Here is a 27,945-nt window from a genome sequence, read left to right on the forward strand (position 1 = left end):
GGATCAGCTGCTACTAAGTAATGCTTCTCCGCTTCAACGTTGCGTATGAAAATTTCACGAGACAATGCTGGAATGAGTGGAACCGTTTTGATCCGCTGTCACCACTTGAGCTAAAATGATAGTTTCCCAGAAGGATTATGTCGATCTGCTGACGTAAAACTCCGATCAAATGTTTGGTGAAATAAGCTAAGCCATCACGGCTAGACTAAATATAACTCTAGTTATTTTTCAGAGTACATTCAAAGATACCATCGTGTCAGACCCTATCAGTTTGGAGCTAAATCAATCTTTAGTTCAGCAACGCCATCGCGCGGTATTACATTGAATATATCATGTCAATTGTATGGGAGCACTTGCTTCTATTTTTGCCCGCACGAATTTGACATTTCTCCCACTTACTTGGACTCGCCTGAGGGAACCATGCTTGTAACAAAAGGCAAACTGAGTTGAGCAAACATCAGCAGTAAAAACAACAGCGGTGCTGTGGTAGTAGTACGGATGGTAGCGATTTACACCTCAACATGACTCCACGATGATTTATGTTACTCCGAGGTGTCAATGTAAGCAGCGACGTTATATCAATTCTACTGTAAAATTATATTTGAAAATAAAATAAAAATTACGAAACTTTGGTTTTTGTACTGAAATTTAAATTCATGTAACCTTTGAGCATTTATGCATGGTTTTCTGACCACCAGCATTGTCGTATCATCCACTACTTTGAGTTTCGGAATAGCTAGAAGTGAAATGATAAAAATACCATGGTTCTGGCACAGACTAACAGACAGGACACTCAAATTAGATTCTTTAACCATATAAACGGTCATTTCGAATATTCCCTTAGTTGGGACAGTACTCTCATATGTCATGATGGCGCCACGTTACCCTATCAAAAACATCCTGTCTGTCATCTAGACTATGTTTATTTTTTTTCATTTACCAAACGAGTTGCCATTCATACAGAATTACCTGTAATGTATTGATTTGCATACCTCCAATGCAATTTCATGCAGGATACAGTTTCAATACATATTGCCGAAACTATATACAGAATTGTGCCTACTTCTCATCCTTTAACGCAATACAATCAAAAATAGTCTAGAAGAACAACGTTGAGAAAAATAAATGTTCACCTTCCAGCATCGCTAAAAAAGTTGAATATATTATCAACGTAATCCAATAATTTATTGTGACGATTCATTATCAAATATTTTGATGAAATCAAGCATCCCTGCAAGCAGCTGATCGGTGTTGACAAACGAGGGGAAACCAACTAGTAAAAAAAATTTTACGTTACACAAGGGGTGTACCGATAGTAAATAGTTCGCGCAGTACAATATAGGTGGAACTAGTGCATCACGAAAAATTATTTTTATAAGAATTTACTCATACTGTCATGTCTGTTAGTCTGTGGCTCTGGTTTCAACAAAAAGTACAATGTAAAAACAGATGCCATCATGGTTACGGTAACCATTCCCATTGTAATAGTTGCATAGACTAACAGACATGACAGTATGAGTAAATTCTTATAAAAACAATTTTTCGTGATGCACTAGTTCCACCTATATTGTACTGCGCGAACTATTTACTATCTGTACACCCCTTGTGTTATGTAAAAGTTTTTTTAATAGTTGGTTTCCCCTCGTTTGTCAGCTGCTTGCAGGGATCAGCTGCTTGCAGGGATGCCTGATTTCATCAAAATATTTGAAAATGAATCGTCACAATAAATCATTATATTACGTTGATAATATATTTAACTTTTTTGCGATGTTGGAAGGTAACCATTTATTTGACTCAAAGTTGTTCATCTAAACTATTTTTTATTGTGTTGGTAGTTTTCACCCAAAATTAAGTGGCGGCAGACCAGAAGCAAGTAAATATTATAACAAAACGGGCTCGATTTTGTATTGCGTTGGAGGGTGAGAAGTAGGCACAATTATGTATATAGTTTTGGCAATACATTACAGGTAATTCTGTATGAATGGCAGCTCTGTTGGTAAATGAAAAAAATAAACACAGTCTAGATGACAGACAGGATGTTTTTGATAGGGTAACGTGGCGCCATCATGACACATGTGAGTACTGTCCCAAATAAAGGAATATTCGAAATGATCGTTAAAATGATTGAAGAATCTAATTTGAGTGTTTCGAAAGATCTCCTTCAAAAATCATTACTTTGATACAGAAAACGTTATCTGCTTCACAATCCGTAAACAGAAAACAGGTTTATGCGGTTTGCGCCACAACGAACTATACATAGTATTGTTGAAGGTTCACAATGTCTGTTTTACCTGGCAGCCCTGGTATACAGTTAAATTAACCAAGCTGATTGTGTGGTTTGATTCACGATGTAGAAATTAGCTATGGTGAACACTTTATCCTTTGTCTAAATGAAGTTATCATGTTTTTGGCTGAAAATTTTAAAGATATGAATAACGGAACACTTGCTGTTGCTCATACTACCGTTGAATTACGTCTAGTTACAATTACTGATCATAAATTTCTATTTCATATTCATCATGTTAAAAATACTCGAACACCATATTTAATTTCGTTGGAATATTAGTCTTTTATAAAAGGCTCGTGTAGTTACCAGTATACTCTATATCATGGGATTGACTGACGTTTGATACAGGATTGGAAATAGAGGCGTGCAAAACAGCTCATTTTAGTGAACAGCTCCCAACCGATCAGCTCACCAAAGTGAATCGATTCGATGTATCAGCTCATCAGCTCTTTTATGTCGTTTTTCATTGAGAACACTCGTGGAGTGTTTTGCTCGATTCGTGCACTTTTCGTGCAGTCGGGAAATCAAAACAGGTGCACTGTGTTTCATTGATTTGCACCGCACGAAAAAATGCACTTTCGGGGCAATTCTCGGGCAACTATTTTGCACCCGTTTTCTTTTCAGAGCAGCAAGTGTGCAAACCAAACTTTACAAAACCGTTTCATTGATCAACTGTCAGGGCAAAACACTGGCGCCGAGCAAGTGGAATCAATGAAAAACAACATTAGTTTGAACTTAAATTTCATTTTGTGTGCCGTTTTTCTTATGCACCGGTTTTCTTTCATATGCATGATCGAAATTGACTCATTGATTCGCAATGATGCAATGAATGCAATGCGAATTAATTTATCTCTAATTGATGTCGACTAAATTGAATCTCTTAAAGAGCCGAAGATCCGATCAGCTCGTAGCGTCACAGACTAACAGACAGGACACTCAAATTAGATTCTTCAATCATTTTAACTGTCATTTCGAATATTCTTTTATTTGGGACAGTACTCACATGTGTCATGATGGCGCCACGTTACCCTATCAAAAACATCCTGTCTGTCATCTAGACTGTGTTTATTTTTTTCATTTACCAACAGAGTTGCCATTTATACAGAATTACCTGTAATGTATTGATATGTATTTGCATTTGTATGCGAATTTCATGCAGGATACAGATTTAATACATATTGCCAAAACTACATACAAAATTGTGCCTACCTCTCATCCTTCAACGCAATACAAAATCGAACCCGTTTAGTGGCAATATTTACTTGCTTCTGATCTGCCGCCACTTAATTTCGGGTGAAAATTACCAACACAATAAAAAATAGTCTAGATGAACAATGTTGAGAAAAATAAATGGTTACCTTCCAACATCGCTAAAAAGTTTAATATATTATTAACGTAATATAATAATTTACTGTGACGATTCATTTCCAAATATTATGATGAAATCAGGCATCCCTGCAAGCAGCTGATCGGTGTTGACAAACGAGGGGGAACCAACTAGTAAATTAACTTTTACATAACACAAGGGGTGTACCGATAGTAAATAGTTCGCGCAGTATAATATAGGTGGAACTAGTGCATCACGAAAAATTATTTTTTATAAGAATTTACTCATACTGTCATGTCTGTTAGTCTGTGGTAGCGTATTCCTTTCGTCATAATGCAGTGAACTGGGTAGCAAATGAGTGAGCTGATGAGCTGCGGTTCTTTTGAAAAGAGCTGTGAGCTGTCAGCTCACTTCAATGATTCGATTCACTGGAACAGCTCAGGAGCGAATTGCCCATCTCTAAATTTGGAAACTATAATGGAAAGAAATTAATGTTTTTCGGAGTTGCTAGGTTTGTTCAGTTAGAATATACATGTTGGTTTGAACTGTGTTTTTTTTTTTTTTTTTTTGGTGTCTTTCTAGTTACTTCGTATATGAGTCATGATTGTCCCAGTTCAGCACACAGGCAGGCTGTTTCACGACTAGAATTTGTATCGAGCGTTTGGGATTTTTTCGCTAGCTAATATTCCGGCAAAGTAAAATGTTACAAAGCTTACTGCCATTGAACATAAGCGAAAGCTATTTTGCGCATTTTTGTGAAAATGGACTATGACATCGCTTTGGATCTGTTTTATGTCTAGGACAATTTATCTTGATAACAGAATAAAGGAATTTTTTGGCAGACTTGCATGAAACAATAAAAAGGTTTGATTGTGGACAATAATTATATCCAAGATAGATGTAAACAGTGGTAGGCTGAGCATAGGTATGTTTGTGAGAAAGAAAATTCAAATACAAGATTATTGTAAACATTACAAGTTACAAGTTGTTCAATTATGAAAAGTAAAATCTTTAAATTTTTTAAGAAAATTTAACGATAGGAGTCATTGATTTTATTGAAATTGGTTATGGAGAATTTGACTTGATGTTCAAATATTAGAGGTGTATGTGTGAGGTTTTTGAGCAGCTCAAATATATTTGAAATGTTGGACAATTTGTGTTGTTATTTATTAATGATAAACAAAGAGAAAAATCGATTCAGCTATACGCTTGATTGGGAATCAGGATTCCCGGTTTCCTGAAGTGTGATGTTCAAGTTAGAAACTGTTGCAATGGTTTTCTCATATATAGTCTTATTTAATTTAACGAGCAGAATATGCTCAAGAATATCTTCGCCTAATGTGGAACGATGTGGCGAAAGTATTAATGCTAGTGCACTGAATGACCTCTCTACAGTCGATTGGGTAGCTGGAACTGCTAAAACAACTGACGCTACTGCATATAATTCAGGATGAGTCGTTTTTCTTTTCATCCAATGGTCCCATGCGTCATACGTAGTGCATTGACGCAGCTCTGCTTGGAGAGTTTTTAACTGCTGTTGGAATGTGCTTGAAGTATCAGTGGTACTAAGCGATCCGCCGAATATTTCGGTGATAAAATTATCGCTTTCATTAAAAGCTTCTGTAGCGTTAGTTGTACACGTTTGTTCAATTATAGAGTAACGGGGATCCAAGCTTTTAATTCTCGCCCAGGTTTGAATAATGAATTTCTGTGGATTGTATAATACCATAAAGTATACATTTATGAATAACAGTAAATTTTGTACCTGTATGTGTTCCTTTTCATCGCCATTGAATACGTTTGAATTGGTGTAGTTGAATCGAGGGTCTAGATAAATGGCCATTTTAAAAGCCATCGACGTACGAAGATTCTCGAGACGTGTAGATAATGCCTTCGTTAGTTCATGAGCAAAAGGATTATTCTCTTGCTTTGTAACCAGACATATGGTTATCAACCATTCCATGTAAAAATCGCTCAAAGATACATGCGATTCCTGTAACTTTTTTGTACAAACATAACATGGCTTGAAGGCCTCCAAATAGTTTTGGATGAAGTCTCAGTGCATAGCGAGGTCTGTAAATTCCATTTGTAAAAATTTGGTCAAATTAAAACATAAATGAGTTCTTTCAATGAAAATTTTACCAAGTTCAGGAAACTCTAGAGCAAGCTGAGAGAAGAACTGTTTTTGAATGGTAAAGTATTCAAACATTTTATAAATGCCTCCCCATCTTGTTTGACACCATACTGGAGGATATTTCGCATGGTGGTATTCAAAACTGGTTTTATATTTTACAACTTTATCGCCTATTGCATATTGCACTCCAACACCCAAAATGTGGTGATTCATTCGACTAGCCGAATAAATCATTAAACACAGTAATCGTGATTTCATTTCAGCTGCCATAATTGGTATCATTCTGTTAGCAATTTCGTTGATATAAGATTTTGCATTAGGTCTATTTAGAGTGAGTCCAAATGCTTCCCCCAAAGGATCAAAAATTTGTCGCAATCCTTCCCAATCGAAACACGACAGAGGCAGATTATGATACGCAATAAGTTTTATTGCTGAATCAATAATCATCTGTTTATCGATAGCCACCGCTTTTTTGGAACATTTCGTATTTTGATTTTTACTTTTTCACTGAAAAGACCATGCAGGGTAGCCAAAGTCTTGTGACGCGTTCTAAAATGCTGGATAAAATTGCAGGCATCATATCTTGATTGAAAGTATGTCCACTTGTTTTCAATTCCTTCAATTTGGCAATACACCCGTTCGCCTTCGTGGCGTACAAATTTGGAAGCAATTTCGGAATAATTTTTCGATTCTTCATGCTTACGCTTTTCAGTAGTCATTTTGGGAACTTCTAGTTTACAATCGCTACAAAATTAATTGATACTTAATATCACTCTAACGGCGTCAAATGAATTGTTAGGCCTTCAATTGACTGGTATTCGGGTTCAAATCGAAGATGAACTTTGAATGTATTGAAGATATGTCTATTCATATGAAAAAAAAGAGAAGAGAGAATGCAAAGAGCGCGTGAATGACTTATTTAGATCTGTCAAATCGTTTCATTTTCAATGAACACTAGTGAGCAATTTGACGTCTCAGTTACTCACACCGATGCAGAGTGCGCAGATCTATTCATATACGAAATTAGAATGTGTGCGAGCCGAAGTCAACGTTTGTTGTGGGTTCAATTTTACACTGAGGTAAAACATTTTTGACTCATATTCATACACTGCGAAAAATGCATATAGAATTTCGTAAGCTATGAACTAATGAACCAAGTAGAAGTCAGTCCCATTGCGTGATATAGAGTTTCATGAACGATTTTATGTCTTTCTCAACTGTTCTCTTGGCATTGCAGTGTTTTTATTGAATATATGTCTTCGATAATTGGCACGATGCGGCTCGAAAAAATTCACTGGGTTATTTCGACATACTCACACTAGCATTAACCTTTCAACTGCTGAGAATAGCCTCACCAACACATTCGCACGTGGATTGGACTAGTAGTGAAGAGAAGGCCTGTTGGATTAAACTGAGCAGTGTTGTAAAATCAAATTCAAATGAATGAAGTGAATTTTTACTGCACTGCTCATGATCAAATTGACCCTCCTATATAGTAACTGTTACCATAATATTTTTCTGAGTGCATGGTGAAAACTCACTTTTGAGTAGATATGATATTTATAAAATGTTGAGTAACATTTACACAGTGCTAGAAACGGGTTGAATGGAAAGGTGTGATTAGTCCTTCAAGGACTATTCACACATATCCGGTTCGGTTCAGTGCCGGTACGACACCGTGCACGGATACTGATATTATTTCATTCGTTTTCTATGCGCGCATTCACACCTATCCGGCACCGTGCCGTTTCAGTGCAGCTCGCCGTCAGTGTAGCGCCCGTCCGGCAAACTCAAATTCTTCGTCACCGATATTTTTTTATTTTCACTGAAGTCAGTATGTCATTCCATTGGCTGTGTCGGAACGGAAACAGCATGGAAACGGAACGGAAGGGTTCCGATAAAAAAAGAACACTGACGGCTCACTGAAGGCACTTTCACTGAACCGTCACGGAACTGAAATTTGTGAATAGTCCTTTATTAGTTGTGCCGGAACGGAAAAGACACGAAAGTGTTCCGACAAAAAACACCGAAGGCACTTTCACCACAGACTAACAGACAGGACACTCAAATTGGATTCTTCAATAATTTTAAGTCATTTCGAATATTACTTCAGTTAGGACAACACTCGCATATGTCATGATGGCGCCACGTTTTCCTATCAAAAAAATCCAGTCTGTCATCTAGTCTTACCAACAAAGTTGCCATTCATACAGATTTTTAAACAGTCCGTACGAAAAACTAGCTAAACAGAATAAATATTTCACCTACGTTTATACCGCAAACCAATAATCGGTTTCACGTACTCAAGAAATCATTTTTCTGAACAAATTTAAGAAAAACAAATATTTGCCTCAAACATCGCTAAAAAAATAATTATATTATCAACGTAATCCCATAATTAATTGCTACAATTCATTTTCAAATACCATACATAGCCTGATGAGATCAAGCATCCCTGAAAGCAGCTGAACTGTGTTGAAAAACGGGGGATGGGGAACCAACTAGTAAAAAACGTTTACATAAAGCACGGAGTGTACCGATAGTAAATAGTTCGCGCAGTTCAATATAGGTGGAGCTAGTGCCTTACAAAAAATATTTTTAGAAGTATTTACTCATGTCATGCCTGTTAGTTTGTGCTTTCACTGAGCCCTCACGGAACTAGATATTTTACCGTCACTGCTAACTTCAATCGGATGTACACATTTTGACAGTTCAGCAGTACACTGAAAGAAATTACAGGACACAAACTGAATGGTTTTTGCTTCATCCGATACCCATAACGATTTTCAGATGGTTTTAATAAGTCGGCCATTCAATTGCCCCTCTGTAAAAAAAAAACTTGATTTGTATGCATATCATTGAAAATTTGTTTGAAACACATACACTTGTAAATTGAAATATTTCAAAATGTAGATGATTCTCGTTTCAAAATTAATCATCACAACAGCCATATGGGAAATACTATTCATTTTGTAGTACGTATGATATTCGTACATATAATCGCATACCATAAACTGAATGAATTTAATCTGCTGTTTGTAAACAGAGATTTGTTCATTTAGGAGTTAACCTAAGTCAAATACAAATAATAATACGTTTACGTTCGGCACGTCTGCAAAGACATGGCACTTTGGTGCCAATTAATAAGTGTTTTGCAAATAGCATTAACTTTACGTCTGCTTAGCGGTTCAAGTTGAACTGTTTAAGTTTGCACTAAGCAATTCAATTTGAACTGCTCTGCACTGACGAGTCTAAGACGAAACGTAAAGAAAAGTAAAAAGAAAAGATTTTATTGTTTGTTGCTGACAAATTGGATCAGACCATTTGCGGTCCATGTCGCCTAAATTAAGTTTTAAAACATTTGTTCTCGATTGAATATGTTTTTTTTATAGATTTAATCAATTAAAGGGACTAGTTACAAAGTGTAAAGATGATTGTTTAAGATGTGTTCTTCGATTTTTGTTTAAGCTTGTTTGTAAACAGTACCGCTGAACTGTCAAGGAACAAGTGTTTATTTGTGTCTTCACGATAAAAATCTAACTGAACCGGAAAGGAAAGTTGTGATCTATCTGTCATGCAAATAGCATTAACTTTACGTCTGCTCAGCGTATTATGTTGATCCGGGGGCTTGCGTCAGCAGTTCAACATAATCTGCTGATGCACTGATGAGTCGAAGACGAAACTTAAACATATGAATATGGATTTGTGCGCCTAGCATAAATTTGGGAGTAAAAAACTTTTTTACCCTTCAAATTACCACAATCTGTACGGCCAGCAAGCCGAAACTTGTTTCGTTCGAGACGTCAGTTTTGACGTTACACTTATTGTGTAATTAAAAAGTGTCTTGCAAATAGCATTAACTTTACGTCTGCTCAGCGGATTATGTTGATCCGGGGGTTTGCGTCAACAGTTCAGCATAATCTGCTGACGCACAGATGAGTCGAAGACGAATTGTAAACAAATAGAATTATTACTAAGAATCTGTATAATTTGTTAAATTCTTATCTTAAGAGGCATTCCCCTGTTAACTTAGAGAGAAAAAAGTCTTCAGTTCAGCTACGTCATCGCACGACTCCACATTGAACATATCATGTCAATTGTATAGGTGCGCTGTACTACCAAATATAAATTACATTGCACTCACAACACTCATTTTTGCATCGCTACGCTTTGCGTCGCATATTGCCTTTACTCTGATTCATTCTTAGCATTTGTTTGATTTTCAATAAGCTATCAGAGAGCATAATAGTATAAGAAATCCATCGCCGGTCTGTTTATGTGGAAGTCTTTACTCTTAAATGGGTATATTTTATTTCAAACGTTCACTATTTGAACTTGGTTCTGGCATCCCTGTTCAGAAAATGTTAAACAAAAAGAAGTAACGAAAAAGAATATTAGTGACATGCAAAAACAAGTAATAGCAAAAATTTTGATTGATTAGTTTTCCGATTATAAAATTTGCTCAATCTAAGTGTAAATATCTGTACCACTAAGTGTTCCATTTCCGATCCATATTAGATCTTTGCATACGTTCAACAGTATAACAATGAGCTCCAAAAAATTTCCTCCAGCTTCGTCAAGCAATCGCTTGGTCGATGATTGCCTACCTTCAACTTCTGGTGGCAGTAACTCTAAACAATCGAATACTCCAACATCGCCAACGAAAGATCGCGTCATTTGTAGCACCAGCAACAAGCTTCCATCGTCAATCGAATCCTCTTCATCTAAGTGGATAAGTCTGAATGTTGGAGGAAAAATTTTCACTACAACACTGAGCACACTATTGAATAAGGAGCCCCGCAGTATGCTGGCTCGAATGTTTGCCCAAGAAGATGCAATGTGTCCCAGTGACAAAGATAATCAAGGTGCATTTTTGATTGATCGCAGTTCACAATATTTTGAGCCAATACTGAACTATCTCAGACACGGGCAACTCATCTACGATGGTCACTTGAACTTAGAGGGAATTTTAGAAGAAGCGAAATTTTTCGGTATCGAAGGTCTCATTCCACAGTTAGAAAGTATGGTTCAGCAGCAACAGGCTGCCAACATGGAGGATTTACCACTGACACGTAGGGACGTAATAAGCGCTTTGATTAAAACTTCTCAGATGACTGAATTGCGCTTCCAGGGAGTTAATCTGGCTGGCGCAGATCTACGAAAGCTGGACTTGCGTCATATTAATTTTAAGTATGCTTGTCTGCAACGGTGCAACTTATCGCTGGCCAACTTGAATTACTGCTGTCTAGAGCGAGCAGATCTCAGTTTTGCCAATTTGGAAGGTGCCCAGTTGCTGTCGGTAAAGGGCCTATGCGCTAACATGGAAGGTGCTAATTTGCAAGGCTGTAATTTCGAGGATCCGTCCGGAGTGCGAAGTAATCTAGAAGGAGTTAATTTGAAGGGCGCCTGTCTGGAAAACAGTAACATGGCTGGTGTAAACTTACGAGTAGCAAATTTACGAAATGCAAATTTGAAAAATTGTAACCTCAGGGCGGCTGTGCTTGCCGGGGCGGATTTGGAGGTAACAATTTACTGTATACTTTTTGTTTTTAAACTTATTCATGCGTAATTCTTTCGATTTCTCTACAGCGCTGTAATTTATCAGGCAGTGATCTACAAGAAGCAAATCTACGTGGTGCCAATTTCAAAGACGCTCAGCTAGAACTTATACTTACTGCTTTGCACATGTCTCAGGCTATTCGTTAGTTTGCTTAGATGATGGGGTAATTTTTAACTAATAATTGTAATAAATTTCACAGAAAAAAATGATCTAATGGATCGCAGAAATGTAAAAGAAATAATTATCGACAGGCCCGTGCGCAGGAATCATCCATGGGGGGGGTTTCAAGGGGAGAGGGGGGTGTCCAAAAATGTAAAACGAATTCTGACAGGATCGTGCGCGGGGGGGGGAGGGGTTTCAAATTATGTCAGTTTATAAATTGATAAAAAATTGATAAAAAAAATATGAATTGTCAAGTTATTTGCACTTTATTATAATAAGTACTCCATTGTTCATGAAACTTAATTTTAAAAAAATTCTTCATGGGGGGGGGTTAAAACCCCCAAAACCCCCCCCTGCGCACGGGCCTGATTATCGAACAAAATGTGCTAAGTGTTTATTTCGGTTAGTAGGTTTTTTTCGCATCCTGCGAAGCAGCAAAACTGAAACATAACGATTAATAATTAAGATTGCATAAAAGTCTTTGCAGAGTAAAAACCAGGTTCATGTTCCCAACAGAATACATGATGTAGAATAAAATAAAATTTTATTATTCAATAATATATTAAAATTTTGTTCCAATAAGAATTAAAACACTCTGTACAATTGCGTCTCACATAAACTCTTATCACATAAACATTTTTTTATCCATTCAAGTTGCAAGATTTTTGGCTCAATGTTTTGTTTTGGAAAACTGCGAATCCACTGCTTTAGGTGATCACTACTCAGCGCCTCATTTTTAAGAACAAATATATTTGAAACACAATTATCAACTTCATTAGGCACCCATTGTCCACCAGCTCTAACAAATTTTAGCATGCAAAATTTGCTTTTGTACCGATCGACATCGTCATCTAAGTTCGCATCGTATAATCGGGCAACAATTCCACTAAATATTCGAAAGCCAGATGTTTTACCAAGAATTTCTATTTGTCCCTGTTGTAGCTCCGATACAGATAACTGCAATCCATCAACATTCATCTGCTTCAACAAAGCTCGCATCTCATCTAAACTGGTAATCGGGCTAATCAAACAGTCTCCGAAACGGTCAAACTGATCTGCCATTTGTTTTTGGGTTTCGGGAGTGATGGCCAGCATATCGTTTGGTTTGAATTTCAATAATTCCTGCCTCGGTTCAGATCCAGCCAAGGCTCGAATCAGCCACTCAATAGAGACAACATTATATTTCCCACTGTCAATAATGCGCTCTACACGGAAAGTTCGATCACCGGCTACTACCGCGTATGTCTTCGGACCTGGATTTTTCACTAATCGCCCTCCATGACGAAGAATCATCGATTCTATTTCCGTTACTGGAGGACAATTTTTAGCTGACGTGAGTACACAAAAGTCCAATCCAGAACAGATGCTATCGATCTGCTGAACCTCGAGAACGGCAGCAACTGAATCAAAGGCATGTGGAAAGTTTACCACACGACGAGACTGAACGGCTGATGATCGCTTGCGCTTTCGATTGGATCCTGTGGAACCAGTATCAGAGATCAAATCTGACGCAGTTACATGCCGCTTAGCCAATTTGGTTACTGAAGTATTTGAAGTGCATAGTTGATCGAATTCTTGTTTCGTACAAACATCCAGATAACTTTTATCACTGCGAATTGCCATAACTCGAGGAAAACGAATGGTATAAGTGGTACCGTATGAATCGCTTCTGACCAATTCTGAACCTTTCAATTGAAGCACAATCGAATGTTTTGGAGGTATCCATACGTTTGGAGGAGTACGACCCCAATGAAGTCCTGGTGGTTCTTCACTAATTGTACTGCGACCTACTTTCTGAGATAACACTTCTCGCCAATGAGGTCGTAGTGATGTGTTTAATAGCTTCCATTGATCGTTGGATAAACCCATTGCCACCTTCGTGACAGTAGAAAACGATGGCGTATCTTTGTCGTTGGTTGGACGGGAATCCAGGACTCCCACAAGCCATGTATTGATAGCCGTTTTCTTGTAATTGTAAAATCCGCCAAGTATTAACAAATCAAAATCGGAAACCAAATTGTCAATATAGTCGGGTTTTATTTTATACCAACCAGCATTTCGTTCATTTGGACTATAGACAGAATCCTGCTTCTTTATCACGACTCCCTCTTGACGTGCATCGATAGCTTGATTCAAAAGTTGAACAAGATGTTCACTGTTTTCCACTTTGGTTCGCCGGCAATACGTTAATATTCCGGGGCTTTCTTTAACCACTGTTCCTAATAAACGAATCCTCTCAGCATACGGCACTGTTAATAGACTTTTTCCGTTCAGATAGAGTATGTCGTACACACAAAAACATGGCCGAATGCTAGGGTTATCACCCTTGATATTTTTCACATCAGTATTCTCGCATTTATCGTGGTATGTCAGTTCGATTTTGTCGAATACCATCATTTCTCCGTCTAAAATCATGCTTTGAACGGTTGTTGACAGCAAACTTGATAGACAAGGAGTTAAAGATGATCCTGAATGGTTAGAAGTTTCTCCAAACACTCTACTGTATTCGATGGTATTCCGAGAAAAATATTTGAAAACATTCCTATCTTTATGAATTTGGAACCTTTCTCCATCCATTTTGGTTTCCAGCCAAAATTCCTCCTTCTGCAACATATCGTTCACAATTTTTAAGTTGACCCTTTGACAAAGCATCGGTTTCACTGGATTAAATATCTGCACGGACATTTCGGTCTTTTGAACTTGAAGTTCCGCCAAATCTTCTCCATTCTCTACGACTTCGCATACTTTAGACAAATTGCTGAATCGATCAAACAAAAGTCCTGCTTTCGGATGGTATAGTGACAGCAGCTTCTGTTGACCCACACCGAGTCTTAAGTTCTTCAAAATAATTCGAACCAACCACTTTTGATCCAATTGAGTAAGTCCTTCGATCATTAGAATCAATTCGTCCTGTATCTTCAAACGTTGGCCACCGTTGTGGTAGTGTTTTCCTATTGCATCTAGCCTATTGTTGATATCCCATACGGTTAGTCGACATTCTTGTGGGCAACGACCACGCATTAAAGTGAAGACTCGCTCTGCGAAATCTCCGCCTCCAGCACTTCCTGATCCGGAATCATCAAAACCGGATAGTTTCTGTGCTTCTACACTGGAATCACTGATGCCCAGTACTTTGACGTACATATCACGCAATGATTTTATCCGCAGTCCATAGGAATCGCGCTCTCGGTCAACCGTTGGCAGGAGCAGACGAAGAATTGGAAATATGCTGGAAGGCTGTTGAAAAAAAAAGGTATTGTGTATTACTTTAAAAAAAAAACGACAAATAGGCGGGACTTTACATGATCCTCTTGATCTAAAGCTGTTTCATTCAAATTTAATTGAAAATAGCGCATCAATGGAAAAATATCTTTATCTATTCTTAAATTACGTTCTAGTGCAGGCCTTGAATAAGTAGTTCCATACTCACCACCGAATCACCATACTTCTGACGAAATTCTTTCTGGAACTGAAAGAAGGAAGTAAAGTAGCGCCGTAGGGTTTGATCGCGTTTGGCCGGGATTTTGGTACTTTTTACTTTTTCTAAGATTGCACTAATTTCACTAAATTTGACATGCTTGGATATACACTGCAGTTCGGACATTTCCTTCAAACAACACGAAAGATTATAACAACGTTAATTTAAAAGCACTATATGAAAAATAAATCCACAAACGGCCCTTTAAAAGCAGACTTGTACACAAAAAAGAATCGCACATCTTCAGTACGAGGCACGTACAAGTTCATTCATGGTTGGCTTGATGGTGTAAGTAAATACAAATTCCACTCCCTGTACGTACGGAATCAGCTGGCTGGATTTGACATTTATGTTTGGTTGGGATCTGTGTGCATACGTTTAAAGATCTGAAAAATTGTGAGAGTGAGTGGTACGAGAGCAGATTATGAGTACTTCGAGAACCTCAAGAGTAACTCAAACTGAAATGTCTTGAATTTCGTAGTAAATATTATTGTTTCGTGATAAGACAGTTTGACGTGGCGGTGTTCACCACATCAGTATAAACAAACAAAAACGTGGGTGCAATATAAATGGTTCAGCTGCAGTTTCAGATTGCGAACTCAACCGCATAATGCAAGTGATAAGACAAACATTTAAATTTCGATCAGCTGGAACTATCTGCTATTCATTTGCCAGACCACTCTTAACGGGAGGATTACCGTCCACAGGAGATCAGAAGGGGAACCGACGAAAAAAGTATACGAATGATTCTGGTAAAGGTAAACTGTTTGGTTCGATTGCTTCTTTGTCGGGACTTTTTACGGGGTTACTGTTAAGCACACCTGGTGGTGACGATGATGTGGACAAACGAAGAACGCTCTCATTATTACCAACTGTCTCGGCCTTTACCCACAAAGATCTAAAAGGACGCCGAGCTATGTATAATTTTATAGCTGATGTGGTTGATGTCTCAGCCCCAGCGGTGGTATACATTGAGATTAAGGATACACGACACTACGATTTTTTCTCCGGCCAACCGGTGACGGTTTCCAATGGATCCGGATTTATAATTGAACAGGATGGATTAATTTTGACTAATGCTCATGTAGTGATTAGTAAACCGAATGCGCTTGTTACTGTGAAATTACTAGACGGTCGAACTTTTCCTGGAGCAGTTGAGGATGTGGATCCGAACTCAGATCTTGCAACGGTACGGATCAAATGCCAAGATCTGCCCGTTATGAAACTCGGTAAATCATCGGAGCTAAAATCAGGAGAATGGGTAGTGGCTCTGGGAAGCCCACTTGCGCTTAATAACACAGTGACCGCGGGTGTAGTTAGCTCTACTCAACGTCCCTCGCAGGAGCTGGGATTGCGTGGAAAAGATATTAACTATATTCAGACAGATGCAGCAATTACTTTTGGTAATTCAGGAGGCCCACTGGTAAATCTTGACGGAGAAGCGATTGGCATCAACAGCATGAAGGTAACACCAGGCATTAGTTTCGCCATTCCTATTGACCACGCTAGAGAGTTTTTGCAAAGGGGAGCAGACAGAAGAAAGGCGAAAGGATACAGTACAGAAAAGATCCCGGTGAGACGATATATGGGTATCACAATGCTAACGTTGACAGCGGAAATTTTGAGAGAACTGCGACAGCGTAGTCTGAACGTCCCAGAAACCGTACAAAACGGGATTCTGGTGTGGAAGGTTATTCAAGGATCACCAGCACACGTGTAAGTATAAATGATCAATCTCACAGTTCCCGTGAAAAAAAATCTAATTGAAAGTAAGCTAAATGGAAGAACCATTTGAAGCATATCGTTCGATGCTACCAAAACAGTAGATAGGGTTCAACATATTCAAAGATAGAACTAATCCGGATTTCAAAATTAGTTAATCCGAGAAACTTAATAAAAACAGTTACTGCTAATAATTGATGATTGAATTGAGCAGAATGAAAAAACAAAACATTATTCAAAATGTTGCAAATTGGAAATGTTTTCTTTTTGATGATTCACATATATTTGTTCTTTCCTCAGAGGCGGTCTTTATCCGGGCGACATTATCACTAGTATAAACAACAAGCCGGTAAAAAACTCCGCCGATGTTTATGAGCTGCTGGCGGGCAAGGACCGTGTCCTAGTAATTAGCATCTACCGTGGAGTAGAGAAGATGTCTATTAAGGTGAAGCTGGAAGATTCAGAATGAATAACGAACACAATAGCATTTATTTGACAATGTATAATTTAACTGTAAATATATGAACTTGTAAAAAATTTAAATTATTTTTTGACTTATTGTACGGCAATACTTATGTGCATTTCACTATATTTTTTCTAATATTTACTAAACCGGTGATTTTGAATTGCGTCTATACAAACTTTAAATTCTTATTTTCTGTTCCTCACCAAAAACATGGAATCATTCATACAGCTTTCTGGCAATTGCTAGAGCCGTTTGTTTTATTAGATGTTCCATTATTTAGTTCTATGGAATTTCCGTTGCTTGTCTTGTTTGTTCCAGTCGTTTTCGTATTATTAGTTCCATTGTTGCCATTTAGTACGGCTTTGTGACCATAAAATATCTCGTAGTTTTTAGTATAATCTCTGGGCAGCTGCAGACCATACGTATCTGCAGCTATGTATGCAGCACCAAGAGCCATTGTATTGGTTAGCTTCAGAAGTTTCAGATCATATTTAAATTTAGCTCTTTCCAATTCTTTTGTGAATCCAGGTTCCAACAGTTCCCAGCTAAGCCACACGGAACCGACGCAAACAATGTCCACTTCACCACATTTACTAATCAAAGCTGGACTAATACGAGGCGATAGTGCACAAACTGAGCGGGCAAGCTCTTTACCGGCATCTTCAAATAGCTGCCGACAAAGTGGATCGCCCTCCTCTTTAGCACATGCCGACAGTTTTGCGCATAGACCTGAATACGTTGGTTTACAAAATTTGGCATAGCAATGATCTAACAGATCTAATCTTGTTTTCACGCCAAAGTGTTCCTGGATAAGCTTCCAAACCCTATCGATACTCAGATTACTATGATGTAAATTGTCTTCATGGTCAAACACAGTTTTAATGGCTGTTTTCGAGATCCACCATGCTGTAAAATAGAAAATACATCAGGTCATTTTTGTTAGATTTTGTTCAGTAAAACTAACCTCCACCCTCATCACCAATCATGTGTCCCCATCCACCACATCCATAGGTACTCCCGTCTGGATTCCGCAGTAACGTATTCGATCCAGTTCCTGAAATGATTACCATTCCACCGATGTTCGAGGCGGTCGCTATGCTTCCAATCGTATCACTGCCCACTGTGTAACGCTCCGCCAAATCTGCATAATGTGTACATAGGTAGTTTTCCAATTCCTTGTTGGTAGCTTCCTGCTCTGCACCGCTGAGACACAGCCCCATCGCTGCTAACCTGTGATTATCCGGAATAAGTGCCTGGATTTTGGCCTCCCGAGTCATGGTATTGATGCGTTTCGCAACTTCGGGAATTCCAACCATCCAATGATTGGTACCAGGGCCCTTGGAAGAAGCGACAACATTCCCAGACAAATCGCATATCACTAACTTCGAGTGTGTTGCTCCGCTGAAAGTGAAAGGAGATGGATAAAACAATAGAATAAATGTTTTCAGCTTTGCAATTTTTAGATGAATCCATCAATCAATTCGAAACTATTCAAAACCTCTTAGTAACGACATTAATAAGCTCCAGTAACTCGAATTTTAATCATTCTAACTGATAATGATTGAAATGCTGTCATTCAAATAAAAAACAAACTGTTTTAGACAGGAACTTTTGATCCTGTAAATATGTCGACTAATGCAGTATCCATCTTAGTACACAAAATAACGCTGTATCAATCATTTCTTCCACATTATTCAATTGTCGGTAATTGGACAAAATTATGGCAGTAGAACGAGTGCTGTGATTTCAAACACTGACGAATCCAATCTTGTTCGAACCAGATAGATTGTAGCATGCTATCAGTGATTGTTAGTGATCACTCCAAGTCATGATCATCATAGCTTTACCTTGGAACTGTCATTATTAGAGTAAGGTCGAAAAATATCAACATGTATAAAAACAATGTTTTAAATTTCATTTCCTGAAACACATTGCTAACAAATCAAGGCTATCGCACTTACTGGCAATTTCGAGGACAGTTCTTAGTAACTAGAACATCAAAATTATCAGCTATATTGCCTCGATTGTACATTAAAATACGGGTGATAGCTATGACATTCTCCAGTGTATACAAGATTCGACCTCCCAACCTGAAACACAGGTATAGAGTTATTATATAACCCTAGAGACAAATGACCACAAGATTGAATCTTCGGGATCGAAATAAAAAGCAGAAACAGTTATTGTCGCTGAAGCTTATCAGTAACTGCTATCAGCGGTCGTAAATCCTCGTTGTGTTAAATCGATGATTTAACAGCCGTTGCAAAGTGATAACGTCTACGAAAATATAATCCAAATTACGATTTACAGATGATCTTTACTTGAATTGAGGCAATCATATTTATACTGATAAATCTCGCGAAAAAAAGATTATGTCATGTTTTGTTAGTTGCATTTTTTACTACTTACTTACTTTACTTGACATTGATTGCTGAACAGGACTGAACCCAATCAACTGCTATCGTTTTTCTATCTATTTATTTATTCTTATTCAAACATTGTGTACTCCTCAATAATTTCTGTTTTTACGTTTTTTATAAATATAAAAAATAGACATAGAATTCGCTCAAACTTTAGAAAAATTTTCCGAGGTCGTGCGTGCGTGTTGTCAACAAAGAGATCGAGATCTCAGAGATGACTGGACCGATTTTGATCAAACTAGTCGCAAATGAAAGGTCTTCCTGTCACCCTGAACGCTGAATGGTTTTGAAACTTTTTGAGTTATAAGAAATTTAATGTCAAAATTTTCAGTTTTCAACAATATCTTTCACAATTGTCATTGAAAACAGAAGATTATCTTAAGACTTAGATTGTAGAAGATTGTTAAAATTCGTCCATTTTTAACGGAGATATCGATATTTTTGTGTAAGCGACTTTTCGCCTTATTCTAGTAGCAGAAATTTTACGTGCTTGATGATAAAGCGATGTTTCGGAGCAAAGTGAAACACGATTTTCAATACTGTTTTGTGCAATTGTTTCTTAGAACTTAAAAGACTATGTACAGTACCCTTTTTCATGACGTTTCGATTTAAGCACGGTTCGTTTTCGGTAACATAGTCGTTCGAACATGACATATGTATTAGAAAGATGGCAGTATTTTCAAATTCAAAACAATTTCATATTTATATTGATTTATACTGTTTGCAACAATAATTACTGGAAGAACACAATTTCGTACACCCTTATACCATTTGAAGAAGTTCGTCGAGATAAGCAAATTTGTGTGTGAAAAATACATTCAAAAAATTTTTCTCGGAGATGGCTTAGGTGTCCTATGCTCCCATTTAGGGTTTCTAGATTTCATTTGGATCCTACTTCAGCTTCCGGAACTACAGGATGATATATGTAATGAAATTAAAATAATGTCACTCATTTTGCTAGTAGATGACTGAACCGTTTTCGTCTATCTAAAATTCAAATAAAAGGTCTTAAGGTCCCATAAAATATACCACCGGTACAGGTGGACCGTAACGGTATTCTTAGCTAGTTGGGAAACCGCTACCAACACTACACGGCTTTCTAGGCTGCTCAGAAAGGAAAGTAAACATCTTATATGTAATTTTTCGATATTTTTAAATAATGCGCATTAAATGAGCAAATGAGACGATCACACCATTAGGTGGATTTGAGTCGGAATTTCATATACAATATTGATTCTTGTTAATTCATTTCTGTGTCGTGCGGTAGTAGATAAGTGAAACCAATAAACGATCCTGACATTGGAAAGCTGCTGTTATCAGCATATCCCACTTGACGAAAATTAAAGTTATCGTTGTATAATAGAAGTTGCGTTGGTTGATTGATTTGCTCGAATGTTTACCATAAGATTGCAGTCGATGAACACCCGTTAATGATGTTGACGAACCCTGTCCTAGGTATACTAAAAAATCATGATCGCAGATGTTGTTTTCCCCATTGATTTTGTTTGCTTCATAAGTGTTTTTGTAAGCAAAATATAATCTGAGGAATTTCTAATTATGGCATGTCAAAAAAACATTGAGCAATGGACATCATAACCTATTTCTAATTGACTAAACAAACCAAAAACTTTGTATTACATTCCTTTTGTGGAATTTGACTATTCTGCGTCAACAGACCACGCAGTCGATTCTTAGTGTCCAGAACCATTACATGATTAGTGTTACGACTACCCGCCTGCTATGAAGCTGGTTCCTGAAACCGACGCATTTTGTTTTGGTGGCGTTGTTGTCAACAATATGTTAAGCTATGTTCATACCATACAATCAAACCACATTGATGTCAAAAGTTAATTTCTTCAAACCCAATATAAATATAACTCTAGTCTAGTATTCTCTATAAAACAAGTAATTTGACCTCTTTTTGAATAGGAAAAAGAAACTGTAGTTTATTATAGTTTGATTATATTCGATCGAAATCGTATCCTTATGTTGGTGCAACCGCATGAAGAAAAATGTGAACGTCTGAACACTACTTAAACACAGCATTTAACAGCGAACTAAAACCAAAGAACAAAAATTGTCGGCTCCAAGCCAATTGTATGCAGATGACAATCATGCCACTGGGGTGGCTACGACCATAAATCAAATAAACATAGATTTGCCAGTGTAACAGTAATGTTGTTGAGCAACCCGTGACACCAAAAGCACCGTCTGGTGGAGAATGGGTGCGTAAATGCTCCTAAAATGCATGCAAAAAGTTGCCTGCGCATTTAACACAACCACAGTAGCTAATGGAAAAAAGTACACCCGTTTGTCACTAGAGGTGCTGTTAGTGTCACCGTACAGTGATAAATCTATGTTTATTTGATTTATGCTACGACCCTATTGACACTATGAATCTTTCCAGGTTGAATCTCGAACATACAACAACAGGCTAGTAAGACCAGTATGAACCACTTTGCTTGAAACTTGATACTCCGGTCGCCTGTCGTAGAAATTCGTGGAATTTTTCAACTAATCTTACCACTTTTAAAGTCTATGCAGGTTTTCATGGTTAAATAAATTGAGGACTATTTTGTGATCTCAGATCAAATCTCAAATTACGAATAAACTTGACTAATACCAAAGACATCATATTATTAACATATCCAGCTCTCACATTTCCTTAACAAATTATTGGCAACATCCTTTTTTGCGAGCATCGAATCTCGTACATAGAAGTAAGGGAGAGAAATGTAAAATTCGTGCGTGCCAAAACAGCAACACTGCCCACCCATACAATTGACAATTGGTATGATGAATGTGGTGCCGTGCGATGGCGTTGCTGAGCTGAAGATTGATTTTGCTCCAAGCTGACAGGGTCTGCTAATATCATACTTTGGGTGTGATCAATTTCTAATACTCAATACGAATCGCTTAAATCGCTACCAACATGTGACTAAGGCCTATGGTACGATAGACAAAAATATTGTGCTCATTTCTGGGCTTTAGTTTGGGCTTCTTCTACGAGATCACCTTGATTATTATGTACATTAAAGATATAGACCCGAACAATGTGCATTCTAGTTTATAGCATGGCCGATATGCCCTATTTGAGTTTTATAGACAACTGCTCGTTTTGTTGTTTTGAGCGATCGCATCAACGTAATATCATAATTGTCTGCAATAGAAAATACAGCAGAAAACAGGAGCAATATGTTAATTCAATTAAAAAAAACTGTTTCAAACTACCTAGTCGTGTAATGATGCCTTTCTCATTATAGTTAATATGCGAAATTTTTCTAATCCGGTTTCAACATTCACATTTTTTCCCAAATTTAGTTGCACCCATTCGACTTTTCCATGCAGCTTTTCACAAATAACTATCGGATTAAAAAAAACACTTTTCTTTTACCTTTATCAACTAACCTGATCTATAAAAGTGGCAATTGAATAGCCGATTTCAATTTCCCGGGTTTTTAAGATAAAAATTCCCGTTTTTTTGGAAAAGGCTCAAATCACCTATGTTTAGTAGTTTTTATATTCTTTAATTAAAACTTTAAACAGATATCCCGTGTCCAAAAACGATCAGCCAATTGAGGATTGAAGTACTTTTCAGGCATCTCGAAGTATTAATAGGAAATACTCATTATTACATATGCATATAAGAAAAGCGTAAAGAATTTTTCTAGCCTTGAAGGGGGTTTGGTTACACGTAACCGATTTCCTTCGAGTGCACTTAACTGTTTTTTTTGGTATACATATGATTGAAAATAAATCAATAAGGAAAATGTACAAATTGCTGTTTTCTTGGCTCCTTCCGGAAGTGAAAGTGGAAATATCAGTTCGGTGGGTAAATTATAAACGGCATGATGACACAGCGAACCTAACACAATATCGTCATTGCCAGGGCTTCGGCCATGGTATGTACAACAAATTGTCATACGGACATACGATGTTTAAATTGTGGTAATTCGCTTGCAAGCACATTTGTTCAATGAACGATACCCTCAGATGAATTGTCATGCTACGATTGTGATGGAAACCATAAAACCAATCATTACTAAAAAAAATTTAATTTTTCATATAATAAAATTCAATTTAAAATCATTAGATTACCTAAGGTACATCAGTCATATCGCCATTGTTGGAATGCAGCATGTTTACGATTTCAATGCGTTGATGAGCAAATAAATCAAATGATAGCTGTAAAAACGCACAAGATATCGATCTGTTTTTCCTACCAAGATTCTAAATGAAAGTACTAGTACTTCATGATGAACTCTCCACTGGTTTTAAACCAGTTTCATTCCCATTAGCTCTACTAATTCATCTTCTACGAGAAATCTTTCTATAATTGATCTGATTCTAGCAGATCAATGTAACATTTGTAGTTGTTCGGATTTTCGGACAAACAATCCTTATAGCAGCCTTTTTTGTTTCTCCTGTCTTCTCACGTGTTCCCTGAGGAAAGCAGCGTGACGGAATTCGTGACGAGTTACTACTCTAAGTAAGGTTTTATATGCAAATAAGAAGCAGACTAATGCCTATAGTTTTAATACATTTCAATAGTTTAAACTAACTTTAAGTGAATTCAATGAATAGTAGCACAAATCCTGTGCCAAGTGAAAAAGGTGTGCTCCGAAAGCTCTCCTGTATCCCAAAAGTTGTTTGTGAATATCTAAATTGAAATAAATCTAGTAAATTTACTGGTGACCCCAACGTGATGGCGACTTTGATTCAGATCATCTACCAATAGCAATCAAGGTTTCAAATTCAGAAATGATTAGTTCAACTCGTTATATACTCTACCACCTCAGAACTAATCGGCTAGAATACAGATCTCATATCGAGAGCAATGTAAACCCTGAAATTGTTTTGAGATACAATACAACTATAAATAATTTAAATTACTATTAATTATTTACATAATTATTACATTATTATTATTATATAATATTTGTTTAAGGTTCAAGGTTAGGTCCCAAAAGCTCAAACTAAATTCCATCCACCTTCATCTACATCAATATAAACGTTCTTGTAATCCTACTATGGAACAGCATAAGACAAGTATTATCGCAAGATGAAATTACTGAGACCAATTGTGTTGAAATAAGGGCAATCATTAGCAAACTTAAAAACATAAAGACTCCTGAGAAAGTTTAAGTTTTAGTAAAAATTGTTACTTTGAGACTTAGTCAACAAATTTTCAAGTGTGTTGAATACTTATTACAAAACCTAATAAAAATCCAACAGAAGCATCGAAATTATCCTCATTCAAAATGTGCATTCATTGGGTTGTTATCGATAACAACTAAGAAAGCTCTGATGTTTCCTGATTGATTTAAAACCCTTAAAAATCGTTGGACGAGACATGGGTGTTGGTCCAATTTCCAATGGAATATTCAACATAGAACATGTATGAGGCAATAAGCTGTTTCAACACTTTTACTGAACATCTCGCTCAAATGTAACATTGGGTATTGTCTCCTACATTTCACTTACTGAAAAAAAAACATTATGCTAACAGCTGTTACTCATATGTGATCTAGTAATATTATTCCCCGTTTTTCACTAAAATTCCCGACTTTTGCCCGGTCTTTCCCGGTGAAACCAAATTCCCGACTTTTTCCCGGTTTTCCCGGTCACTTGCCACCCTGCAATACATAGCAAAATTTAAATGAAAAATGTTTGCTAAGCCAAAGCTCGAAACTAAATTTTATTTCTTTCTATACTTTGAATCTTTTGCATTGAACAGAGACAGCAGATCTCGCTCCAAACAAGTGATTGAGATGGAAGGAGAAACTAAGATGAAATGCGATTGCTCTCCGTAGAATTAATCTCGTTACTTTTGCAAATTGTCCCTCATCCACATCCCAAACACTATTATTGCATTCAATTTATGACACGATTTATCAAATAGAGATCGTCGTCTCCGCAACTTAATTTCAATTAGCTTAATCGCATCCTGTACTATCAGTTATTTCTATGTCTTTTTTTGTGGACACCTGTTGCATATCCAATAAGTTTTTGGTAAAATAGATTGACCAAAACCTGCAACTACCGGCGTTGTTATATTCCAAATTAAGAAATTTGAAAGCAATATTTTAGGTAGATTCAGATATCTGTCTCATTTTGGGAATGGTTTACCTTCAAATTTGTGACTTGTTTAGTCACAGTCACACAATTATTTAACAACCTTCCATTACTTAAACTGCATATTTGAACAATCCACATGAAAGCCGCCTGCACTAACGATTTGATTGCATCGTTGTATTTGATTGATTCTTTTACGGATGATCGGCTTGCTAACGAACCAAGTTAACTGGCTACAGTTCGTCCGCTCTAATTTATTGCATTGGTGAAGTTATGAAAACATTAGAATGCAACTGTCAAATATTACTGCCCTAACTCGTTGAGGGTATATTATGGAAATTTTATTAGTTCGCTTATTATGAGGACATTTTCAAAAAGTAAGTCTTGTAACAGAACGACAATTCCCGGGAAGGACGATATGGGTGATAAAAAAATCAAAATATTAAAAAAAAATAATCACGTGGTTGCAAATTGATACTCTAATATTCATTTACACAATGATTTTACTAATTTGATTTGTAAGTTGCAGATATGGTAAAACAATTATTACCGTAACAATCAAACCTTCAGACAACAAAGTGCTACTGAAACAGAGTAAAGAGAATCGAAATATTGATCGATATTGTTGATTAGTTTTTGTTTCTCCATTTTCTTGCATCAGCTTTCGCTCTCATTATTTCCTTACCTATCCAGTTCAGAAACCAGATTTCAAAAGTTATGTAAAAAGCGCTATGAGACGGATCAACAAGTTTTAGGCACATGCCCGGTTTGGAAAGCTGCATTCTGAAATTTTGATATTTGAATGCACATGTACTCACATGTGTCGTTGATTTCAGATTTATTTTTTCGTGTTTTTCTAAATAACACGAAGCATCGGAACAGTCAAACGGATTATAATTCATAATTGTTTATACCTTGATTCTAGTTCAATTCACTTACCCTTCAACACCGCCAACGTATATTGCATCGGCCATGTCCTTTACCGTGCTCTTTTCAATATCTCAGGAATTTGAGACTGGACACTTAGCGCTACGAAAAGCACGTTCTCCACAAACTTGTTTTACACATACAATAATGTCGGTTACCGCTCTATTGTCTAGTTTATCTTTCCGTTGCGACTATCAAACCTCGAATATTTTCACTTTCTTGTATTGTTGAAATACACACCTGCTCCTAGATTGTACCTATCCTTATCGAAAGGAATTCGCAATCTTTTTATTTGTTCTTCTCCTACGCACACAAATCTATCGTTTCGCGATGATGTGATAGATAATCTTGTTCATAGTGCAGTATGATAAGGTCTAGACATCCGCCAAGGCCTCAAAACACTGCTGGAACAAAATTTGAATTATGTTGCCATTTATTTAACTAGACACGATTGCATTCATTTGTTGTTTAGGTAGGTTTTTGCTTCCACTCGGAATGGTGAAATGTTTTAGCACATCAGTAAATAAACATAACACGAGCTTGATTTTCTAAGTTACACTCATTCTCACTTTTTTACCATGCAACATCAAAAGTTCACTCTTAAACACCTAACACGGCCCGATGTTTGAGCATGAATGAAAGTTGGCTTCATGGTCGTCACGTTGCAAACCAACGAATGCCGATTGCCAGACTGAGTCGAATATCCAAAATTCGCAATTATATTCTCTCTGAGATTGAGCAAATTACAAAGGTAATGTGATCACATAGTTCTCGTGAGATACGCGCGCCACGCATGGCGGAGTGTCACTTTGTGGATATCCCGTTATACACACTAAAATGTTTGTAGTATAATTAAACATAATTCCACAATACCTATCGTATAAATACTTTTGGAAGAATTTATCTTCATGAAAACCCAAACACATACAATATTACACGATTAGTTTACTAAAGCAAATTAAAGTGTTTTTATACTGTTCGATACAACAGATGAGGAAGCTAAACTGTGCAAATTTAGAAAAGAACAAAAACTTTTTCATTCAACTGTCTTTAGACTCACTTGTTAAATGCTGACGTTGAATTCGAGATCTCTGGGATTGTGAGATGTGAATAAAACAGTTATTATATTTAATAAAACTGCATTGAGAAAGATTTGTCTATTGAGTAAAAAATAATGACTGACATCCCGACATGACCTATGACTCTTATGACTCACTGCATCACATTCAACTGTTTATCTTCGAAGCATAATGCCAGTAAAACAGTATAATATGACAAAAATAATCTAACGTAATAATATTGAGTTTCAATGATGCAAGGTCACAAGATATATCGATTATTAATCGGACAACAATAACACAAATAGTATAGGACATTTCTGGAGAAA

The 27,945-nt window shown here is 37.0% G+C and overlaps 5 protein-coding genes across 12 annotated transcripts; 2 read left to right on the forward strand and 3 right to left on the reverse strand.

The window, feature by feature from the left end:
- Positions 1-4,671: 4,671 nt before the first annotated feature.
- LOC131427268 (uncharacterized) lies at positions 4,672-5,577 on the reverse strand. Its single transcript, XM_058590295.1, has 2 exons — positions 5,380-5,577; positions 4,672-5,322 (listed from the first exon to the last, which is right to left on the reverse strand). The coding sequence occupies exons 1-2, from the start codon at positions 5,575-5,577 to the stop codon at positions 4,816-4,818; spliced, it is 705 nt and encodes a 234-aa protein (XP_058446278.1). The 3' UTR covers positions 4,672-4,815.
- A 4,534-nt stretch (positions 5,578-10,111) lies between these two features.
- Positions 10,112-12,061, forward strand: LOC131425256 (BTB/POZ domain-containing protein KCTD9). The gene is made up of 2 exons (XM_058587000.1): positions 10,112-11,269; positions 11,338-12,061. The coding sequence occupies exons 1-2, from the start codon at positions 10,295-10,297 to the stop codon at positions 11,452-11,454; spliced, it is 1,092 nt and encodes a 363-aa protein (XP_058442983.1). The 5' UTR covers positions 10,112-10,294; the 3' UTR covers positions 11,455-12,061.
- Positions 11,840-15,347, reverse strand: LOC131425252 (DNA ligase 4). Its single transcript, XM_058586989.1, has 2 exons — positions 14,901-15,347; positions 11,840-14,707 (listed from the first exon to the last, which is right to left on the reverse strand). The coding sequence occupies exons 1-2, from the start codon at positions 15,072-15,074 to the stop codon at positions 12,056-12,058; spliced, it is 2,826 nt and encodes a 941-aa protein (XP_058442972.1). The 5' UTR covers positions 15,075-15,347; the 3' UTR covers positions 11,840-12,055.
- A 33-nt stretch (positions 15,348-15,380) lies between these two features.
- On the forward strand, positions 15,381-17,213 carry LOC131425253 (serine protease HTRA2, mitochondrial). The gene is made up of 2 exons (XM_058586990.1): positions 15,381-16,664; positions 16,971-17,213. The coding sequence occupies exons 1-2, from the start codon at positions 15,559-15,561 to the stop codon at positions 17,137-17,139; spliced, it is 1,275 nt and encodes a 424-aa protein (XP_058442973.1). The 5' UTR covers positions 15,381-15,558; the 3' UTR covers positions 17,140-17,213.
- Positions 17,158-27,243, reverse strand: LOC131425254 (N-acetyl-D-glucosamine kinase). 8 transcript variants are annotated; one of them, XM_058586999.1, is made up of 4 exons: positions 27,136-27,243; positions 26,571-26,815; positions 18,101-18,537; positions 17,158-18,042 (listed from the first exon to the last, which is right to left on the reverse strand). In XM_058586999.1, exons 2-4 carry the CDS (start codon positions 26,603-26,605, stop codon positions 17,357-17,359), a joined length of 1,158 nt encoding a protein of 385 aa, XP_058442982.1. In that variant the 5' UTR covers positions 26,606-26,815; positions 27,136-27,243; the 3' UTR covers positions 17,158-17,356. The 8 variants fall into 8 exon arrangements, with proteins under 8 accessions (XP_058442982.1, XP_058442975.1, XP_058442981.1 ...); XM_058586992.1 differs by having other exon boundaries at positions 26,571-26,875; positions 27,128-27,242; XM_058586998.1 differs by having other exon boundaries at positions 26,571-26,820; positions 27,136-27,236.
- Positions 27,244-27,945: the final 702 nt, after the last annotated feature.

This window comes from Malaya genurostris, chromosome 1 (assembly GCF_030247185.1).
Source record: "Malaya genurostris strain Urasoe2022 chromosome 1, Malgen_1.1, whole genome shotgun sequence".
In the NCBI taxonomy this organism is placed as follows: Eukaryota; Metazoa; Arthropoda; class Insecta; order Diptera; family Culicidae; genus Malaya; species Malaya genurostris.